Source organism: Schistocerca cancellata, chromosome 1, assembly GCF_023864275.1.
Source record: "Schistocerca cancellata isolate TAMUIC-IGC-003103 chromosome 1, iqSchCanc2.1, whole genome shotgun sequence".
NCBI lineage: Eukaryota > Metazoa > Arthropoda > Insecta > Orthoptera > Acrididae > Schistocerca > Schistocerca cancellata.
The window spans coordinates 1,037,604,731-1,037,623,783 of record NC_064626.1 but is presented as its reverse complement, the minus strand read 5'-3'; the positions used below and the strand labels follow the sequence as shown (position 1 = coordinate 1,037,623,783).

The 19,053-nt window shown below is 43.5% G+C and overlaps 1 protein-coding gene across 1 annotated transcript in view; it reads right to left on the bottom strand.

Moving 5' to 3' along the window:
* LOC126124148 (solute carrier organic anion transporter family member 74D-like) overlaps positions 1–19,053 on the bottom strand; it is a 103,858-nt gene that overhangs the window by 29,773 nt on the left and 55,032 nt on the right. The window contains exons 5-7 of the mRNA XM_049915105.1: positions 16,624–16,827; positions 9,595–9,783; positions 812–1,146 (exon numbers count right to left, since the gene is read on the bottom strand). Coding sequence (XP_049771062.1) covers positions 812–1,146; positions 9,595–9,783; positions 16,624–16,827 — 728 coding nt within the window. The remainder of the gene's footprint in view (positions 1–811; positions 1,147–9,594; positions 9,784–16,623; positions 16,828–19,053) is intronic.

The following is a 19,053-nucleotide window of genomic DNA, read 5'->3' as shown; positions in this document are numbered from 1 at the left end:
AATAAAAGTAATGTACTTGATTACTTTTGATTAGGTAGAAACTTGAAAAGTGTTACTTTTGTGTGACTACTTATCTCTTGACTTTGAAACAGTTATAATGTCTAGTTTTTTACGGATTGTATCTGTGGACATTTATAGAAGTCATCTGGAGACATTGTAATGGCTGCTAGTCGTGTATGTTCTCTAGTCCTGTGACTGGATCTTGGAATCTTGCTGAATGCACACGGACAGCTGAAGGGTATTAATTACCAATTTGATATAGGTGAAAGTGAAGCTTGCAAACTGATACAGGACATTTTTAACAGGGCAACAGTGCAGAGAATAATCTGGGTCAGTGAATAAGCATTTCCAAGTAAGTCTTCAGGGCAATATGTTTAACAATTTGTCTCGCATGCAGCTCATCACTAGGAGTGCACATATTATAGCCATAGCCACTAGTGAGACTTTGAGTGATCCCACAAGTTCTTCGAGGAGCAAGCGTAAGGAATGTTTCATCCAGCAACCCTGCCAGGATCTCTGTCTGACAAACACCGGCCTTCATGCTGCTTCATTAGCCCTTAAGCCGAGATAGTATGCTCTGAACACAAACAATGTAGAAAGATTAAACGAAGATTGAAACATCAGCTCCACGCTGGACACAGCCATCTTCCAAAAAAAATAACAGAAACCACCTGTGGTGTTTGCAAGAGGCAAGAGGATGAGCCTTGGGAGCCTTCAGAAACAATATATTATAAAATGTCTGATGCTGAACATGTAAGGAATGGAATAGCTTGGCAGAGCTATGTCAGCCTGAGGTTGCTGAGCGACTCACACCAGTGTACGCGCCGATCTCGGTGCAGCCGGCGAGGCAGGCAGAGTAGTAGGTGTGGCGGGTGGTGACGCTGCAGACGGGCGCGAAGTCTGCGTCCCTGGAGCAGCGGCAGGCAGAGTTGCAGGGCTGCAGGAACTCTGCCGGGGCGCCGTCGCGCTCGCCGCTCACCGACAGCTGGTGGCAGCCCAGCCACAGCTGCGACAGCGACAGCAGAGCGCAGCCGGTCAGCGCGGCGCACACCCAGCCCGAGAGGCAGCGCGCGCCCGGCTGCCGCCATGACACCACCAGGCCCGCGCACGACACCACCAGCGCGCACACCACCGGCTCCAGCAGGCCTGCCGCGAGTACATTGATCACCCAAAACATTATGACCACTGCCCACCGCGAGGTTAGAAACCGCCTTCATAAGAAAGGGGACAAGAGTGGCTTGAATACTCATACACCAATTACATTGCTGACTTTATTTTCTAAAATATTCGAAGAAAGTTATGTATTCAAGAGTAGTCCCACATTTGAGTGAAAATAATTTACTCAGCATGTCACGGTTCGGATTCCGGAAGGGTTACTCGACTGAGAATGCTATCTACACATTTACCCAACAGTCCGCAGCTCATGGTCGTGCGGTAGCGTTCTCGCTTCCCGCGCCCGGGCTCCCGGGTCCGATTCCCGGCGGGGTCAGGGATTTTCCCTGCCTCGTGATGACTGGGTGTTGTGTGTTGTCCTTAGGTTAGTTAGGTTTAAGTAGTTCTAAGTTCTAGGGGACTGATGACCATAGATGTTAAGTCCCATAGTGCTCAGAGCCATTTACTCAACAAATAGTACAAGCAATAAATAACAAATTATCGCCAGTTGGTATTTTTTGTATTCTTTCCAAGGCATTTGACTGTGTGAATCATATCACACTCTTGAAAAAACTCAGGTTTTATGGAACTGAAGGCTACACACATAGCTGGTTTGAATCATACTTGTTGTTGTGGTCTTCAGTCCAGAGACTGGTTTGATGCAGCTCTCTATGCTACTCTATCCTGTGCAAGCTTCTTCATCTCCCAGTACGTACTGCAGCCTACATCCTTCTGAATCTGCTTAGTGTATTCATCTCTTGGTCTCCCTCTACGATTTTTACCCTCCGCGCTGCCCTCCAATACTAAATCGGTGCCTCAGAATATGTCCTACTAACCGATCCCTTCTTCTAGTCAAGTTGTGCCACAAATTTCTCTTCTCTCCAATTCTATTCAATACCTCCTCAACGAACAGAAAGCAAAAAGCTGTGCTGAATAACACAAATAATGGTGGGAGGGCGGTAAATTCTAGGGAATGGGGAGTTAACACAAAGGGAATCCCACAGGGTTCAATTTTGGGTCCTCTGCTGTTCCTTATTAGTGTGAATGACCTCTCATTTAACGTTCAGCAAGCGTAACTAGTACTTTTTGCAGTTGACACGAGTGTTATAATAAATCCCATTCCAGAAAAAGAAGCTGAAGAATTGTTAAGGACGTCTTTCGAAGAATTATTAAGTGGTTCTCAGAAAATGGACTCTACCTTAATTTTGAAAAAACTCACTATATCCAGTTTTGTACACCGAATAGTCATACCGACAATTGATGTAGCATATGAACAGGGCTCACTTAACGGGGTAGATTTCTCCAAATTTTTGGGTGTTCACATTGATGACAACTTGAACTGGAAGAAGCATATTACTGAGCTTCTCAAACAATGAAGTTCAGCTTCTTTCGTTCTTCGTATAAACGCTAGTCTTGGTAATAAACAGATCAGCCTCCTAACGTACTTCGCATATTTCCACTCAATAAAGTCTTATGGAAGAGTTTTCTGGGGAAACTCACCACTTAGACATAAAGTATTGATTGCACAAAGAGAGCAGTGAGAATAATTAGTGGTGTTCACCCAATGACGTCATGTAGGCACCTATTCAAGGAGTTAGGTATTTTAACTGCACCATCACAGTACATATATTCGGTAATGAAATTCATTATAAAAAATTCTACTTAGTTCGCGAAGAACAATGATGTTCACACGTACAACATGATGTTCACACGTACAACACTAGAGGGGAAAATCACCTTTCCTATCCGTTATTGAAGCTGTCAGTTGCTCAAAAAGGAGTACATTATTCAGCAACAAAAATCTTTGATCAATTGCCCAACAACAGAAAGTGCCTGGGAGGTAGCATATCAAGTTTTAAATCTAGCTTAAAATCATTTCTTTTGGACAGCTCCTTCTATTTCATGCACGAGTTTCTGTTTCAGAACTGGTGACCGTGGAATTGCACCTCTAAAAAACATTGTAACTCTAAATGTAGCTGCATGTGTAGAACAAAAAATTTGAGTAATATTAATATTAGCACTATTCATGTGTATATATATATATATATATATATATATATATATATATATATATATATATATATATATATATCTTGTAATCTGACTTGTTCCACATTATATCGATAAAATAATCGTAAAAATGACCTACGGAACATGACATAACTAAACTAAACTAAGCCTGGTGACGTTGCGGGCTCGTGATATTCTATGAAAAGTATGTAAGCACAGCAGAGGCGGATGGGGGGACACCCTAGCGAAGATATGGGCTGCAAATGCGGAAATCCACTGAGATAAGCGACTTAATGAAAGCATATATTATTATTATGCAGAGATTGTGAACGAATAACTCGAAAACGGCAAAACTGGTCGAATGTTCACGTGCTACTCTCTTGAGTATCTACAGAAAGAGGTGGAAGGACAGTGAAACTACAGCCAGGCGTTAAATGCGACCACGTCTCTCCACAGAACGTGAGGTTCAGAGGCTTGTCTGCTCTGAAAAGTAGGACAGATGATGATGTGGCATCTCTGCCAAAAGAGCACAAGGTGGTGCACTCACATGTGTTTCAAAGCATACCGTTCATGGTACAGTGCTGAGCATGGAGCTCCGCAGCAGACTACCGCTACATGTTCACTTGTTGACCCAACGACATTGTCAGTTACGACTGCAGTGAGCACACGACCATCAGGACTCGACCGGCGATCAATGAAAACGTCTGGGCTCTGCGGGTGAATTATATTTTTGCTACGCTAGGTCGCTGGTCGTCTCCACAAACGCCGTCATCGAGATGAACGGCGGCTCGAATCGTGCAGCGCGCCACGGACGCAGGCTGGTGGGAGCAGTATTATGCTATGGGAAACATTCTCCTGCACTTGCATGGCACCTGTGGCAGTAAACGAAGACACGCTGATACACTATGTGATCAAAAGTATCCAGACACATGGCCGAAAATGGCTTCTAGGTTCATGGCGCCCTCCAACGGTAATGGAATTCAATATGGTGTTGGCTCACCCTTAGCCTTGATGACAGCTTCCACTCTCGCAGGCATACGTTCATTCAGGTGCTGGCAGTTTTCTTGGGGAACGGCATCCTATTCGTCACGGAGTGCTTCACTGAGGAGAGGTATCGATGTCGGTCGGTGAGGCCTGGCACGAAGTCGGCATTCCAAAACATCCCACACATAGGATTCAGGTTAGGACTCTGTGAGGGTCAGTCCATTACAGGAATGTTATTGTCGTGTAACCACTCCGCCACTGGACATGCATTATGAACAGGTGCTCGACCGTGTTGAAAGATGCAATCACCATCTCCGAATTGCTCTTCAACAGTGGGAAGCAAGAAGGTGCTTACGACATCGATGTAGGTTGTGCTGTGGTAGTGCCAGTCAAAACAACAAGGGGTGCAAGCCCCTCCATGAAAAACACGACCACACCATAACACTTTTTTCCGCTGTTCAATCGTCCAACGTTTACGCTCTTTACACCAAGCGAGGCGTCGTTTGCCATTGACTGGCGTGATGTGTGGCTTATGAGCAGCCGCTCGACCATGAAATGCAAGTTTTCTCACCTCCCGCCTAACTATCATAGTACTTGCAGTGGATCCTGATGCAGTTTGTATTTCCTGTGTGATGGTCTGGATAGATGTGTGCCTATTACACATTACGACCCTCTTCAACAGTCGGCGGTGTCTGCCAGTCAGTTGACGAGGTCGGCCTGTACGCTTTTGTGCTGCACGTGTCCCGTCACGTTTCCACTGCACTATCACATCGTAAAAAGTGGACCTAGGGATGCTTAGGAGTGTAGAAATCTCGCGTACATCTGACCACGTTCGAAGTCCGTGAGTTCCGCGAAGCGTCCCATCCTGCTCTCTCAAGATGTCTAACGACTGCTGAGGCCGCTGATACGGAGTACCTGTCAGTAGGTGGCAGCACAATGCACCTAATATGAAAAATGTATGTTTTTGGGTGTGTCCGGATACTTTTGATCTCATAGTGTAGCTGTGAGCTACCTGCATCCCTTCATGATTGATGTCTTTCCCCGACAGTGAAGTTATTTTTCAGCAGTATTATTGTCCATGTTCCGGAATCACAATGGTGTTACAGTGGTTCGAGGAGCTCTATAGTGTACTCACGTTGATATCTCGGTGACCAAATTCGCCTGATGTAAAACATATGGAACCCATCTGGGTCGCTATGGGGCGCCATCACCGCGAATTGCGTGCCTGTGCGTAGAACTGTAATGCCACAAAACTACCAACAAACTGTGATACGCAGTTACAAGACGGAAAAATAAACTATTAACCATTAGGTCATAATATTTTGGTTCATCACTGTAATTACCTCTCTACAGACAGATTTCTTTTACATACAGGCACATTGGGCAAAAAACTTGTCACCACCTGGAAACATCATGCTGTTCTTGTGGTGGTTTTCAGTCCGAAGACTGCAGCTCTCAATGCTACTCTGTTCTGTACAAGCCTCTTCATCACCGAATAATTACTACAACCTACCTGAATCTACTTCCTGTATACATCTCTTGGTCTCTCTCTACGATTTTTACCCCTCACACTTTCCTCCAGTAGTAAACTGGTGATCCCTTGACGTCTCAGAATGTGTCCTATCAACCTATCCCTTCTCGTCGTCAAGTTGTGTTACAACTTTCTTTTCTCTTCAGTTCTATTCAGTACCTCCTCATTAGTTACGTTATCTACCCTTGTGATCTTCAGCATTCTTCTGTAGCACCACTTTTTAAAAGCTTCTATTCTCTTCTTGTCTAAACTGTTTATTATCCATCTTTCACTTCAATATATGGCTAAATTCCATACAAATTGTTTCAGAAATGATTTCCTGAAACTTAAACCTATAACTCACCTACTACTTTCCTCAAAGTTTTTATTCCTTCTCCCAGGAACTTAATTCATTCTCCAAAGTTGCCATTAGTTTCCTTTACAGCTTTCTCAATGTACAGATTAAGTAACGCCGTGGTTAGTCTACAACCCCGCCTCACTCCTTTCTCAACCAGGGCTTTTCTTTCATGCCCCGTGACTCTTATAACTGCTCTCTAGTTTCTGTACAAGTTGTAAACAGTCTTTCTTTCGCTGTATTTTACCCCTGCTACTTCCAGAACTTCAAAGAGAGATTCCAGTCAACACTGTCAAAGCCTTATCTAATTCTCCAAACGCTATAGAACTACCTGTGTGATGTCTTTCCTTAACCTATCTTCTGAGAAAAGCACTGACTAAGGATAGCAATACCATAAGTGAAACTTATCACTGATGTGTTTCACTTTCAGTTTTAACTCCACTCTTTAATTGTTCTTTTATATCCATCAATGCCCCTTCGGTGTATAGGTCGTATAGTACGGCGGAAGACTACATCCCTATCTTACACCCTTTTTAATTCAAGCACTTCGTCCTTGGTCTTTCACTTTTATTGATCCCTCTTAACTTTCGTGCCTATTGTGTATTACCCGTCTTTCGATAAAGCTTACCCCTATTTTTCTCTGAATTTCGAACATCCTGCACCATTTTACATTGCCTAAAGCTTTTTCCAGGTCGATAAATCCTATGAACGTGTGTTGATTTTTCTTCAGTCTTGCTTCCACTATCAACAGCAACGTCAGAACTACCTGTGTGATGTCTTTAATTTTCCTAAAGCAAACTGATTGTCATGTAATACACCTTTCATTTCTTTTCCATTCTTTGTATATTATTGTTGCCAGCAACTTGGATGCATGAGCTGTTAAGCTGACGGTGTGATAAATTTCGCACTTGTCGGCTCTTGAAATCGTCGGAATTATGCGAATGATGTTATCAGCAAAATCAGATGATATATCACCAGACTCATTCATACTTGAATAGTCGTTTTCTTGGGGGAAGTGCCCTTATCCTACATAACGGAATCTATTCGATGAGAAAGAGTCCACAAAGATCTTCAGGTATACTACATACAGCTGAAAGCACTCGTTGATGATTATATCCTACAGAGTAGGCCATTCGAGGTGTGATTGTGTGCCTGAGTGTTGGTCAAACTAGCAACGTAAGCCTGCAGATCTGTACTGAGCATTTTATCGATAAAGTATCTGTTGCTTCTCCGTTGACGACCACTCGAGAACTGAAATCTGTCGGTAGATTAAAAACAGCAGCCATAAATTTGTTTTCAAATCCTAGAGCGTCCGTGACTGTCATGAATGCTCATGACCAATCATGTCTAATGCCTCTTTGAAGTGTAGTGGTAAGAGCTGTAAAACTACCGTAGGCTACCGTAGACAATCAAAAGTAAGCAAAGTCTACGACAGCTTCCCTAGGAGCTTAGTCAGTTAAGGTTGTACCCGCATTACCTGTATGTTAGGTGTGTTGCATATCTATCGCGCGTTACCTCACAACAATCGCTTTCTTTACATATGCGATCAGTGTCTCACTAGATTCTCCAAAAACCGGAAGCGGTGAGCCACCTATAAACTGAAATAGGATATGTAAAGAGCCAGGCTACGGAACAGTTTTGTTCTATGTAGTTATCCTACTGTCTGTTACTTAAAAATAAACAGTATTTATAGCAAAACTGAAATAGTCAACGTTTAAATAAGGTTTTATTCAAACATTGTTAATCTGTAACGTGATACAGCGGGATATTGTAGTAAAAATAAGGGAAACAATACATATTTTTCACATAACGCAAGAAAACGCAATTTCCTCAACAGAAAGATAAAATAAAACTGCAAATCAACAGTACATCTAACATCGCTTCAATACTTCGCCGAACTTACATAAAATATGTTTCTGTTATTCATAAACACTTGTCACATTTAACAATAATAACAGGGTTCTCTTACGTTCGGTCAAGATTAAGAACATTCTACTGAATACAAAAACCAACAATTACATGTGCATATATATTTGTGCATGTAAACTGTACTTACATTAAAAGAAATTGATTTGGTTACATAAAAGCTCAGAAGTTACGCAACCAAACAATTTTTATTACTTACAAAACGCCATTTATATTCTGTAAGAATGTAATATATAGAATAGATTAACACCCAATAATGTGCGGTTCTAATTATGTGCAAAACAAAGAGAAGACGTCGGTTCCCAGTTTCTCTCTTACACTCTCGTTTGCGTTGCTTTCCCTACCAATGCAACCAATAGTATCGGTAATCCTAATATTTACTACGTCATTTAAGTAGTTCTGGTAGAGGGCAACTGCAGTAATGATGCTTCTCCGTTTCCTGTATGTCTTTTAATTTTCACGCAATCGTCTTCTGAAAGCTCAGAGTTGCTTATGAATAAACCTGCATACAGGGCGATTCAAAAGTCACGTACCTTAAGGCAAAGCTCTACATTGGTGGCTCAAACGTCTTGACCAATAGGACAAAGTCGTATTCAGGGATATGACAGGAGCCATCATTCGAGGCAAAAAGTGTAGTAAACATGGGCTCTAAAACGCATACCTTAATAGCTGTGATCACTTATTCATTTTCGATACTGTGAAACAAATGTCATCTCTAGTAAGCTTCTTGGTTTCCATATTTTGAGACCTGTTACTAATTAACCAAAACACGAAAAACATGTCTCGTAGAAATGGGCTTTAAAGTACGTACCTGAAGAGCTAGGAGCACTTGTTCACCTGCTGCAAAACACACCTCTTCTGCTGAACAAGAGCTCCTGGCTTTTCAGATATGCATCTTAAAGCCCATGTTTACATTCTTGCTTCGAATAATCTTTACTGTCATATCCCTTAACACGACTTTGTCCTATGGCCTAAGACTACTGTATCACCAACACAGACTTTGTCCTGTCGGATATGACTTTTGAATAGCCCTGTATACATAGGTTGCTTCATTGAGCCCCAGTCAGTTGGCTAATATTATCACACTGTATTTATAAAATCACAACATTTTTTCCCAGACTACTGTAATAGTATGATATCCATTATACTCCACCAGCGACTTCGACAGAAAAAGCAATTTCAAGCAGTTCTGTTGCGCCTTATCACATGGCATAAACTAAAATAAAATCCCAAAATACATCGCGCATTGTGTTTTGATTTTAAATGTGGCGCGCTAAAGCGCTTCAAAACCATTGAAAAATGGCTTATGTACCGAAATCCATCCAATAATACATTGGATATCGCACCTCACATGATTGCCTCTCTATTCACAATGTCACTTCTTTAAAAAACATTTAAATGTGAGAGAACATAAATATCGCAATGTTTTTGCAAAAAACTGTATGTTTCAGCATTATAGATGAGGTAAAAGGTCTCGGAGTCGTTATAGGGTTATTGACCATCGAAATAAATGATAAAAATGAGTAGTTGCAGTTTATTTTGTTACTCCGTATTCTATTCTATAGTCAAGATATTTCACCGCGCCATTAGGGCTATAATGAAACTGAGAAAATGATTTAATGTGGTTTATGACGTTAGAGCTGAACTCTATACTTACTTGTCGTAATCCTTGACAGCCAGGGGTCCTGCAACAAGTCTTTGGGCAACGGAATGTGGTAAATGGACTCCAGATACTTGTCCCGGAAAGCCTCCATGTTGAGAAACGCAGCGACAGCAAACAGAATGGCTAACATCTTGCAGAGTGCCACCGCATTACTAAACACACGACCCAGGGACGGACAGAAAGCTGAAACGGATAAAGTTACGTTGTAATTAAGGAGACATTTTAATTTCATTTTATAAAATGATTATCAACCATAATAATTATTTATTTACAATCGCATACGTGTGGTTACAGTGCGCACAGAATTTTTGTGTTACACATCCACTCACGTCCGTTCCATACGCAGAGAAGCTATACTGAAATTACATTTCTTTTCATGGACATTGTTTAAACATCAGATCACCATAGCTGTTAGAAAATCGTAAACGTAATTAACAAAGCGGTTTGTCAGAAGTGGTAACAAGTGAACGGTAATGTTCTGTTACATATCCACAACAAAGTGATAAGTATTTGATTTCTCATTAACTTAATTTTTAATCAAAAGTTTCATTTAGTAGAAAGTGCAGTAACGTGAAAAGCCTTATTAGTTACAGATAACAACATCCCATGCTTACATCAAGTGTTACGTACTTAAACTTTGTTACGGCTCTAGTGTAACTTAAATCGTTGGAAAGCATGAAATGTTGTTCTTTCTTAAGTCTACTACAACAGCTGTTATAAAGGGTGAGTCGCGTAAGACGTAACACCCACTTTATTCCGGGGGCGATTGCACGTATCGGCATGCGGTTTTCGGCGAATCATAGCGGACTATGAGGCACATACTTTGGTACATTCACAATAATCACAACGTTTATATTGACCGAGATAATGAGGCAAGTACATGTTTTTTAAATGGGACGCTATACTTTTTTTACCATAATACGAACGCTCTCGAAAAGACGCGTATAGTGATGTAACGCATGTTGCTATTTTGATTCAAACTTCGCTTAAAGGACGCTGGAAAATATTGTACGATTGAAGGTCGAGGCGATCGGAAGCGGCTGCAGACCGTAAACACGCCTCGCGCGACCCGCAGGCCGAGTTGCCGTGCTCTATGCAGCATGCATTGCCTACGCTACGTACGTAAATGCTCATCCGCCCTCTTTTAAGCCAAGTTTGAATCACAATAGCAACATGCGTTACATCACTATACGCGTCTTTTCCAGAGCGTTCGAATGATGGTAAAAAAAGTATAGCATCCCCTTTAAAAAACATGTACTTGCCTCATTATCTCGGTCAATATAAACGTTGTGATTATTGTGCGTGTACCAACGTATGTGCCCCATAGTCCGCTGTGATTCGCCGAAAACCGCATGCCGATACGTGCAATCGCCCCCGGAATAAAGGGGGTGTTACGTCTTACGCGACTCACCCTGTATATGTAAATGACAGATATAAACTGTTTACATGTACTGCTCAAGCAGGACATTATAACCACCTGCCTAATATCCGGCATGTCCATTTTTGCCACGCATAACAGCGGTGCATGGAAACAATGAAGCGTTAGTAGGCCGCTGCAGGGAGTTGGCACCACAGCTACACGCACAAGTCACCTAATTCCCGTAAATTTCGGGGAGCGGGGCGGTCAGCTCTGGCGCCACGTTTAATCACATACCAGATGTGTTCGACCGGGTTCAGAATTGGAGGGGGGGGGGGAGAAATGGAAGGATGGGGGATCAGCATATCAACTGTAAGTCGCCACTGTGTTCCTCGAACCATTCCATCACACTCTTGGCCTTGCGACAAGGGGATTATCTCTTTGAAAAATGCCACTGCGTCAGGAAACATGATCGTCATGAAAGGGTTCGACATCCATTGGCCGTCATGGTGCCTTGCACGAGCTCCCCTGGAGCCATGGATGCCCACGTGAACGTCCCCAGAGAATAATGGAGCCGCCGCCAACTTGTCTCCGTCCCGCAGTATGAGGGGCGTTTGAAGAGTCCGTTCAAAGCCCGAGTGATGGCGCGTATCGAGATCATGTTTAGTTAGTAGCATCTTTGGAAAGAACACACACCAGGTTTCAGCCATATTGGTATATTTCTTTGTGTTTGGCATTCGTGTGAATGAAGGAAGTCGAGTGATTGTCAAAAAATGGACGGAGAAGAATTTCGTGTAGTGATTAAACGTTGCTTTATGAAGAGCAAAATGCCTCAGGAGACTAAAGAGAAGCTTGATAAACATTACGGTGACTCTGCACCTTCGATTAGAACAAAAGAGAAGCTTGATAAACATTACGGTGACTCTGCACCGTCGATTAGAACAGTTTATAAGTGGTTTCAAAATTTTCGGAGTGGCCATATGGGCACAAGTGATGCTGAACGTTCTGGACGTCCTGTGGTGTTTACGATCCCAGAAATCATTGATAAAATTCATGATATGGTGATGGATGACAGAAGAGTTAAGGAGCGTGAGATTTCTAGTGTTGTGGGCATCTCGAATGAACGGGTATATAACATTTTGCATAAGCATTTGGACATTGGAAAGCTATCCGCAAGATGGGTTCCGCGATTGCTCACGCTTGACCAAAAACCGAACCGTGTGAAGTTTGCAAGGATGGTTTGCAGCTGTTCAGAAATAAACCGCAGGACTTTAAAGGTCGTTTTCTTAGTGTGGATGAAACATGGATACATTACTATACTCCGGAGACCAAACAACTATCTAAACAATGGGTTACCAAGGGAGAATCTGCACCAAAAGAGGCGACGACCAGTCCTTCGGCAGAAAAGATTATGGCGACTGTCTTTTGGCATTGGCAAGGGATAATCCTCATCGACTATCTGGAAAAGGGTAAAACTATTACAGGTCCATATTATTCATCGTTATTGGACCGTTTGAAAACCGAGCTGCCAGAAAAACGCAGGCGACTGGACCGCAAAAAAGTTCTTTTCCATCACGACAACGCACCAGCTCACACCTCAGCAGTTGTGGTCGCAAATTTAATGGAAATAGGATTCCAACTCGTTTTAAATACCCCCTATTCTCCAGACTTGGCTCCCACTGACTACTATTTGTTCCCCAATTTGAAGAAATGGCTGGAGTAACAAAGATTTTATTCAAATGAGGAGGTGATTGCAGCAACTAATAGCTATTTTGCAGACTTGGACAATTCCTATTATTCGGAAGGGATCAACAAATTAGAACAGAGTTGGACGAAGTGTATAGTTCTAAAAGGAGATTATGTGGAAAAATGAAAAAGGTTTACCGCAAATACGTAAGTAGTTTTTGTTTTTGCACTGACTTTTCAAACGACCCTCGTACAAGTGTCAAGGATTGTTCCCCTGAAAGACGAGGATTCGTGCAACCCCATCGTCATGGTGAAGAATGTATCGGGATTCATCAAACCAAACAACCCTCTGCCACTGCGCAAACGGCCAGTGCCGATGGCCACCTGCTAATATCAGTTGCAGTTGCCTGTGTCGTGGTGTTAAAATCGGCACATGCATGGGTCGTCGGCTGCGGAGGCCCATCGTTAGGAATGTTTTGTGCACTATGCGTTCAGACACACTAGTACTCTACCCAGCATTAAAGTCTGATGTTACTTTCGCCACAATTCACCGCCTGCTCTGTTTTACCATTCTGCCCAGCCTACGTCGTCCGACATCTGAAATGAGAGCTGGCCGCCCAACCCCACGACGTCTGGACGTCGATTCACCTTGGTTTCGCCACGAGTTGAAAACAACTCACCCCAGCACTTCTCGAACAGCCAACAAATCGTGGAATTTTCGAAATGCTCGTGCCGAGCCTCCGGGCCATCACAGTACGCTCTGTGTAGAAAAACACAGATAGATCGCGCGCCGTCACGATCAGCACGCTCACTGACGCTACATGCACTGTGCGGGTGTCTGAGTAGCAGTCATTCGACGCCAGGTGACGTTGCCATTGCATAGACGGGTTTATATCGATTGTAGGTCGGTGGCCATAATGTTCTGACTGATTAGTCTATAAACAGGGTGAGTTTATAAAATTATAAGGATATGAATAAGCACTTGTAAATAGCACATCGCCGTAACAAGTTGATCATGTGAAAACGTTTAATCATAAGCGGCCCACAGGGTTAAAAGTACCATTCTCTGACACCCAGATAACGTTACACAATGCAATACTGGCACGTGGATGGAATATTTAATGAGCACGTGCCTAATTCGTACATACTTGTTTGCCCTCGGTGCTTATCTTCAAATGGTTCAAATGGCTCTGAGCACTATGCGACTTAACAGCTATGGTCATCAGTCCCCTAGAACTTAGAACTACTTAAACCTAACTAACCTAAGGACATCACACACATCCATGCCCGAGGCAGGATTCTAACCTGCAACCGTAGCGGTCACGCGGTTCCAGACTGAAGCGCCTAGAACCGCACGGCCGGTGCTTATCTTCTCAATGCCTCAACCATCAACTAAAATTTAATCCTATAATTATTTATTTCATTGCCTGTATGTTGGGGAGCATGTGCATAATGAGCACCACAAATATCTAGTTAAGTCACACGTACATTCTACAAATAGAAAACGTTAATGAGGGTTGCAGTGTTGACGAACTGTTTTGTTCATCCAATAGACTTAAGTTTCAATTAGTACTTCAGTCACACTGGTCTTTTCGAACACACTCAGACTCAGAGTCATGTTTTTCTGTCACATTGTATTGTGTACTAACAACTCCGTCGCTCAAAAACCACTATTCTCATAATTAGTTCTACTTTCAATAGATGGCACAGTTTCCTGTAATGATGCAACCAGTCACATTCATGACGATACGTGTAACCGTATCACGAGACTGTCTGTTGATCTCGTGACACGATATGCGAACGAAAGATACAAACAAAAGTACCTCCACTTACGAATTTTAACTGCACACAGTTTATGGGTCTCCCTCTCTCTCAGTTAGTATGTTTACTGAATTGTGGTCAAGTCCATTCCTGTTAATTGCGTAACCGTGGCGGTGCGGCTAATTGTTACCTCGACGACATTAAACGCGAAACTGGAAAGTACACTTTTCATAATAGCTTGCAAATATTTTTGCAAACGGACTCTGATATATCACTTATAGCTTCTATGGTGAAGCTTTCAACCGTCTTCGGCAACGCAACAGTTGGCGTTTTTCTAATGTTCTCGAGAGAAGCAACCATCTGTTCTGAGGTCTCAGAAAAGTCATTGTCCTTTAAATGCCGTAGTACATTATAAATTACTCATTTTCTTCTAGGTGGGCACCGCAGCTACAGAAAATTTGAAGAAAGATATTGTTTCACCAGGCTGTATTTCAGATTACTTGCCCGCATCTCGTGGTCGTGCGGTAGCGTTCTCGCTTCCCACGCCCGGGTTCCCGGGTTCGATTCCCGGCGGGGTCAGGGATTTTCTCTGCCTCGTGATGGCTGGGTGTTGTGTGCTGTCTTTAGGTTAGTTAGGTTTAAGTAGTTCTAAGTTCTATGGGACTTATGACCACAGCAGTTGAGTCCCATAGTGCTCAGAGCCATTTGAACCATTTTTTTCAGATTACTTCATTGTGCACTACCAGTTTCGGGCACGGCGCATTTTCTAGTTCACGAGGCATGGATGATGTGTCCACTTCGTTTGTAACATATACAGTTGAGAATGGGCCGGGCCCGAAATCGGTAGTGCACAGCCGGCCGAAGTGGCCGAGCGGTTCTAGGCGCTACAGTCTGGAACCGCACGACCGCTACCGTCGCACGTTCGAATCCTGCCTCGGGCATGGATGTGTGTGATGTCCTTAGGTTAGTTAGGTTTAAGTAGTTCTAAGTTCTAGGGGACTGATGAATTCAGAAGTTAAGTCCCATAGTGCTCAGAGCCATTTGAACCATTTTTGGTAGTGCACAATTAAGTAATTTGAAATTCAGCTTTTTCTTCAGACTACAAATTTCTTTGAAGGCAAAAATAACGCAGAGGGAGGTGCCGACCGTTGATTATCTGGCACAAACATTCGTTGTGTAAGTTGTTTTGGAGACGTGGGAGCTTACGCAATACAATTTTTTATGTCGACTCGCGACTGAATGACGCATTGACTCTGTTAGTTCACAGCCCTGGTGAGACGTTACGTGTCGTTTATCTTCCTCCAGTTGGTTGGTTTTCCCCATTCACAAACAATGATGACCTAGCAGTTTTAGTGTGTGCAGTAGTAGATTAATATGGGATCAATTCTGATCAATATAAGCAACAAGGAATTTGTAATTTTCAGTTTTACATGTTTACTTTCTCTAGTGCTTTATTGTTATTGATTGCAGTATGTTCATCCAAACACAGAACGCAATTAACTGCCTTTGTGCTAAGTAATAGACCATTTGCTGAGAAGTAATTAATCCCAAAGGAGATAGAAAGAGGGAAACATTCAGCAAAATTATTGATAGATTCTCAGTAAATGGTCTGTCACAATCCTCATAGGCGAAGAGTACTGTTTCTGTTTCACAGGTCTCAGATTACAGCTCTTGTAATAAAAAAGAAATTAGACAAGACATGGAAGCACTACATCTGCTCTTAGCTAAGACACTATGTTCCAGACCATTTCCTAGCACAGATCCAGTACCAAGAACTACAGTTTACTGTTAAATGATTTATCCAGAGACTTGGGAGTCTCTCCAAAATACGACGTTCGCTCCACGGAGTAGTGCATCCCATTTTAAAACTTCCTCGCAGGAGCGGTACGATTGCAAGGAAGTTTGTCTTCTGTGGGCAGTCATCTTAACGATGAGATATCTAAGCACGATTCACGAACTACCCTCACATCTTCCATCGTGCAAGTAGACGGTCATCATGAACTGTCACATGCCCTCACTCAATAAGACGTTGCAGAGTCGTTTGGATTTAACCCAAGGGTTTGGAATGCCACGGTGATCATGTACTGAGTGCCACCACCTCTGCTCCCCTCGTTAGAAAATTATTTCTTTTACCACCATGATCTGACCAGCAATGGTCGACTAAGCCGCAGTGGGTGTAGCACACTACTGGCTCTGCAGGTCGCCCGCTGGGTACTTACAAGTGTCCGGTGGCTCCCTGATGACGTAGCGCTTGTTGGAGATCTGCACGCGTGCGCCGTCCGGCGGAGACGTGCGCGCTGCGGCAGTGGCCTCGCTCAGGATGTGGTCCACCCGGTCGCGCACGGCGGCCGCGGGCAGACGCGCCGGGAACATCACGAGCAGCAGGCCGCACACACACAGCAGCACCGACAGCACCGCCCAGCCTGGCCGACAGCGACCACCGCCAATATTACCCTCACACCCATCCACTACTGGGTTCAGGAACATGATCAGCACCAAACCTTATACAGTGAACACGAGGCACAGTGGTGTCCAACCTTTTACATCTACATCTACATCTACATCTACATCTACGCAAGCCACCGTGCAGTTAGAGGCGGGGAGTACCCTGCAGCAGCACTGCCAGTCGTTTCCTCCCCTGTCCCATTCGCAAACAGAGCGACGGAACAACGACTGACTACTGACATGAGACCTAATTTCTAATCTTCGTGGTCCTTATGTGAAATGTGTGTCGGCGGCAGTACAAACGCTCTGTAGTGAGCTTCAAATGACGGTTGTCTGAATTTTCTCTGTAAGTGTTCCTCCAAAACAACGTCGCCTTCCTCCAGTGATCCCCATTTAAGTTACTGTAAAACTTGCGTGTTGTTCGAACCAACAGCTGGCAAATCTAGCACTTCGCCTCTGAATTGCGATGTCCTCCATCAGTGCGACAGATTGCAGATCCCAAACACTCGAGCAGTACTCAAGAATAGGTCGCACTAGCGTCCTACATGTGAGCTCCTTTACAGGCGAACCACACTTTCCTCAAAGTCTCCCTATACACCGAAGTCGACCATTCCCCATCCATACCGCAGTCCTCACATGCTCGTTCCATTTCATATCACTTTACAACGTCCCCCCCCCCCCCTACGATATTTAAACTATGTGACAGAGTCAAGCCGCGCGGAGTAGCCGCGCGGTTTGAGGCGTCATATCACGGACTGCGCGGCCCCCACCCCACCCAACCCCGCCTGAGTTTCCAGTCCTTCCTCGGGCATGGGTGTGTGTATTGTTCTTAGTATAAGTTAGTTTAAGTAGTGTGTAAGTCTAGGGACCGATGACTTAAGCAGTTTGGTCCCCTATAATTCACACAAATTTTTGACTGTGTCAAGCAGGACACTTGTAATACTGCACCTACTGTATCTGAACATTGCAGGTTTGTTTTTCCTACTTCTCCGCATTAACTTACATTTTTCTACACTTAGAGCCTGCTGCCATTCATCACACCAACTAGAAATCTTGTGTAAGTCAACTCGTACCATCCTATAGTCACTTATTTTCGACATATTTCCGTACACCAAAGCATCATCAGCAGACAACCGCAAATTACTGCCAGTCCTGTCGGTCAGATCATTTATATATGTGGAAAATAATAGCGGTCATATCACACTTCCCTGGGGCCCTCCTGCCGATACCATTGTCTCTGATGAACACTTGTAGTCGAGGGCAACATACTGGATTGTATTTGTTAAGAAGTCCTTGAGCCACTCATTTATCTGTGAACTTATTCCATATGCTCGTACCTTCCTTAACAGTTCGCAGTTGGGTGCTGGGTCAAATGATTTTTTGTAAATCTAGAAAAATAGATTCTGCCTGTTACCTTTCATCCATAGCTCGCATATATCATACGAGAAAAGAAAAATTGGAGTTTCGCACTAGTGATGCTTTCTAAAACCTTGCTGATTCGCGGACATAAGCTTTTAGATCTCTAGGAAATTTATTATATTCGAACTAACAACGTGTTCTAGAATTCTCCAGCAAACCGATGTTTAGAAGATTGGTGTGTAGTTTTGTGGCCGGCCGGTATGGCCGAGCGGTTCTAGGCGCTTCAGTCCGGAACCGCGCTGCTGCTACGGTCGCAGGTTCGAATCCTGCCTCGGGCATGGATGTGTGTGATGTCCTTAGGTTAGTTAGGTTTAAGTAGTTCTAAGTTCTAGGGGACTGATGACCTCAGATGTTAAGTCCCGTAGTGTTCAGAGGCATGTTTTTGTAATTTTGTGGGTCCGTCCTTTTCCCCTTTTTATGTACAGGACTCACCTGCACTTTCTTCCAGTGGCTATGGACTTTGTGCTCGGCGAGAGATTCACGATAGATGCTAGCTGACTGAGGGGCGAATGCCATAGGGTACATTGCATAAAACCGAACTGGGATTCCAGCCGGACCTGTCTACTTACTTGTTTTCAATTGTTTCAGTTGTTTCTCCACGATGTCAGAGATGCAATATGTAGTCCTTAAGGCACTCCGTCCGTTGGTAAAACTACGACAGAGTGTGTATGTACAACTCTCCTGCGTTAAAAACCTCTTAGACGTGTAATTTAAAACTTCGGCTTTCGTTATGCTTCATCTGCCACACCAGACTGGTCAACGAGTGACTAGATGGATGCGTTAGA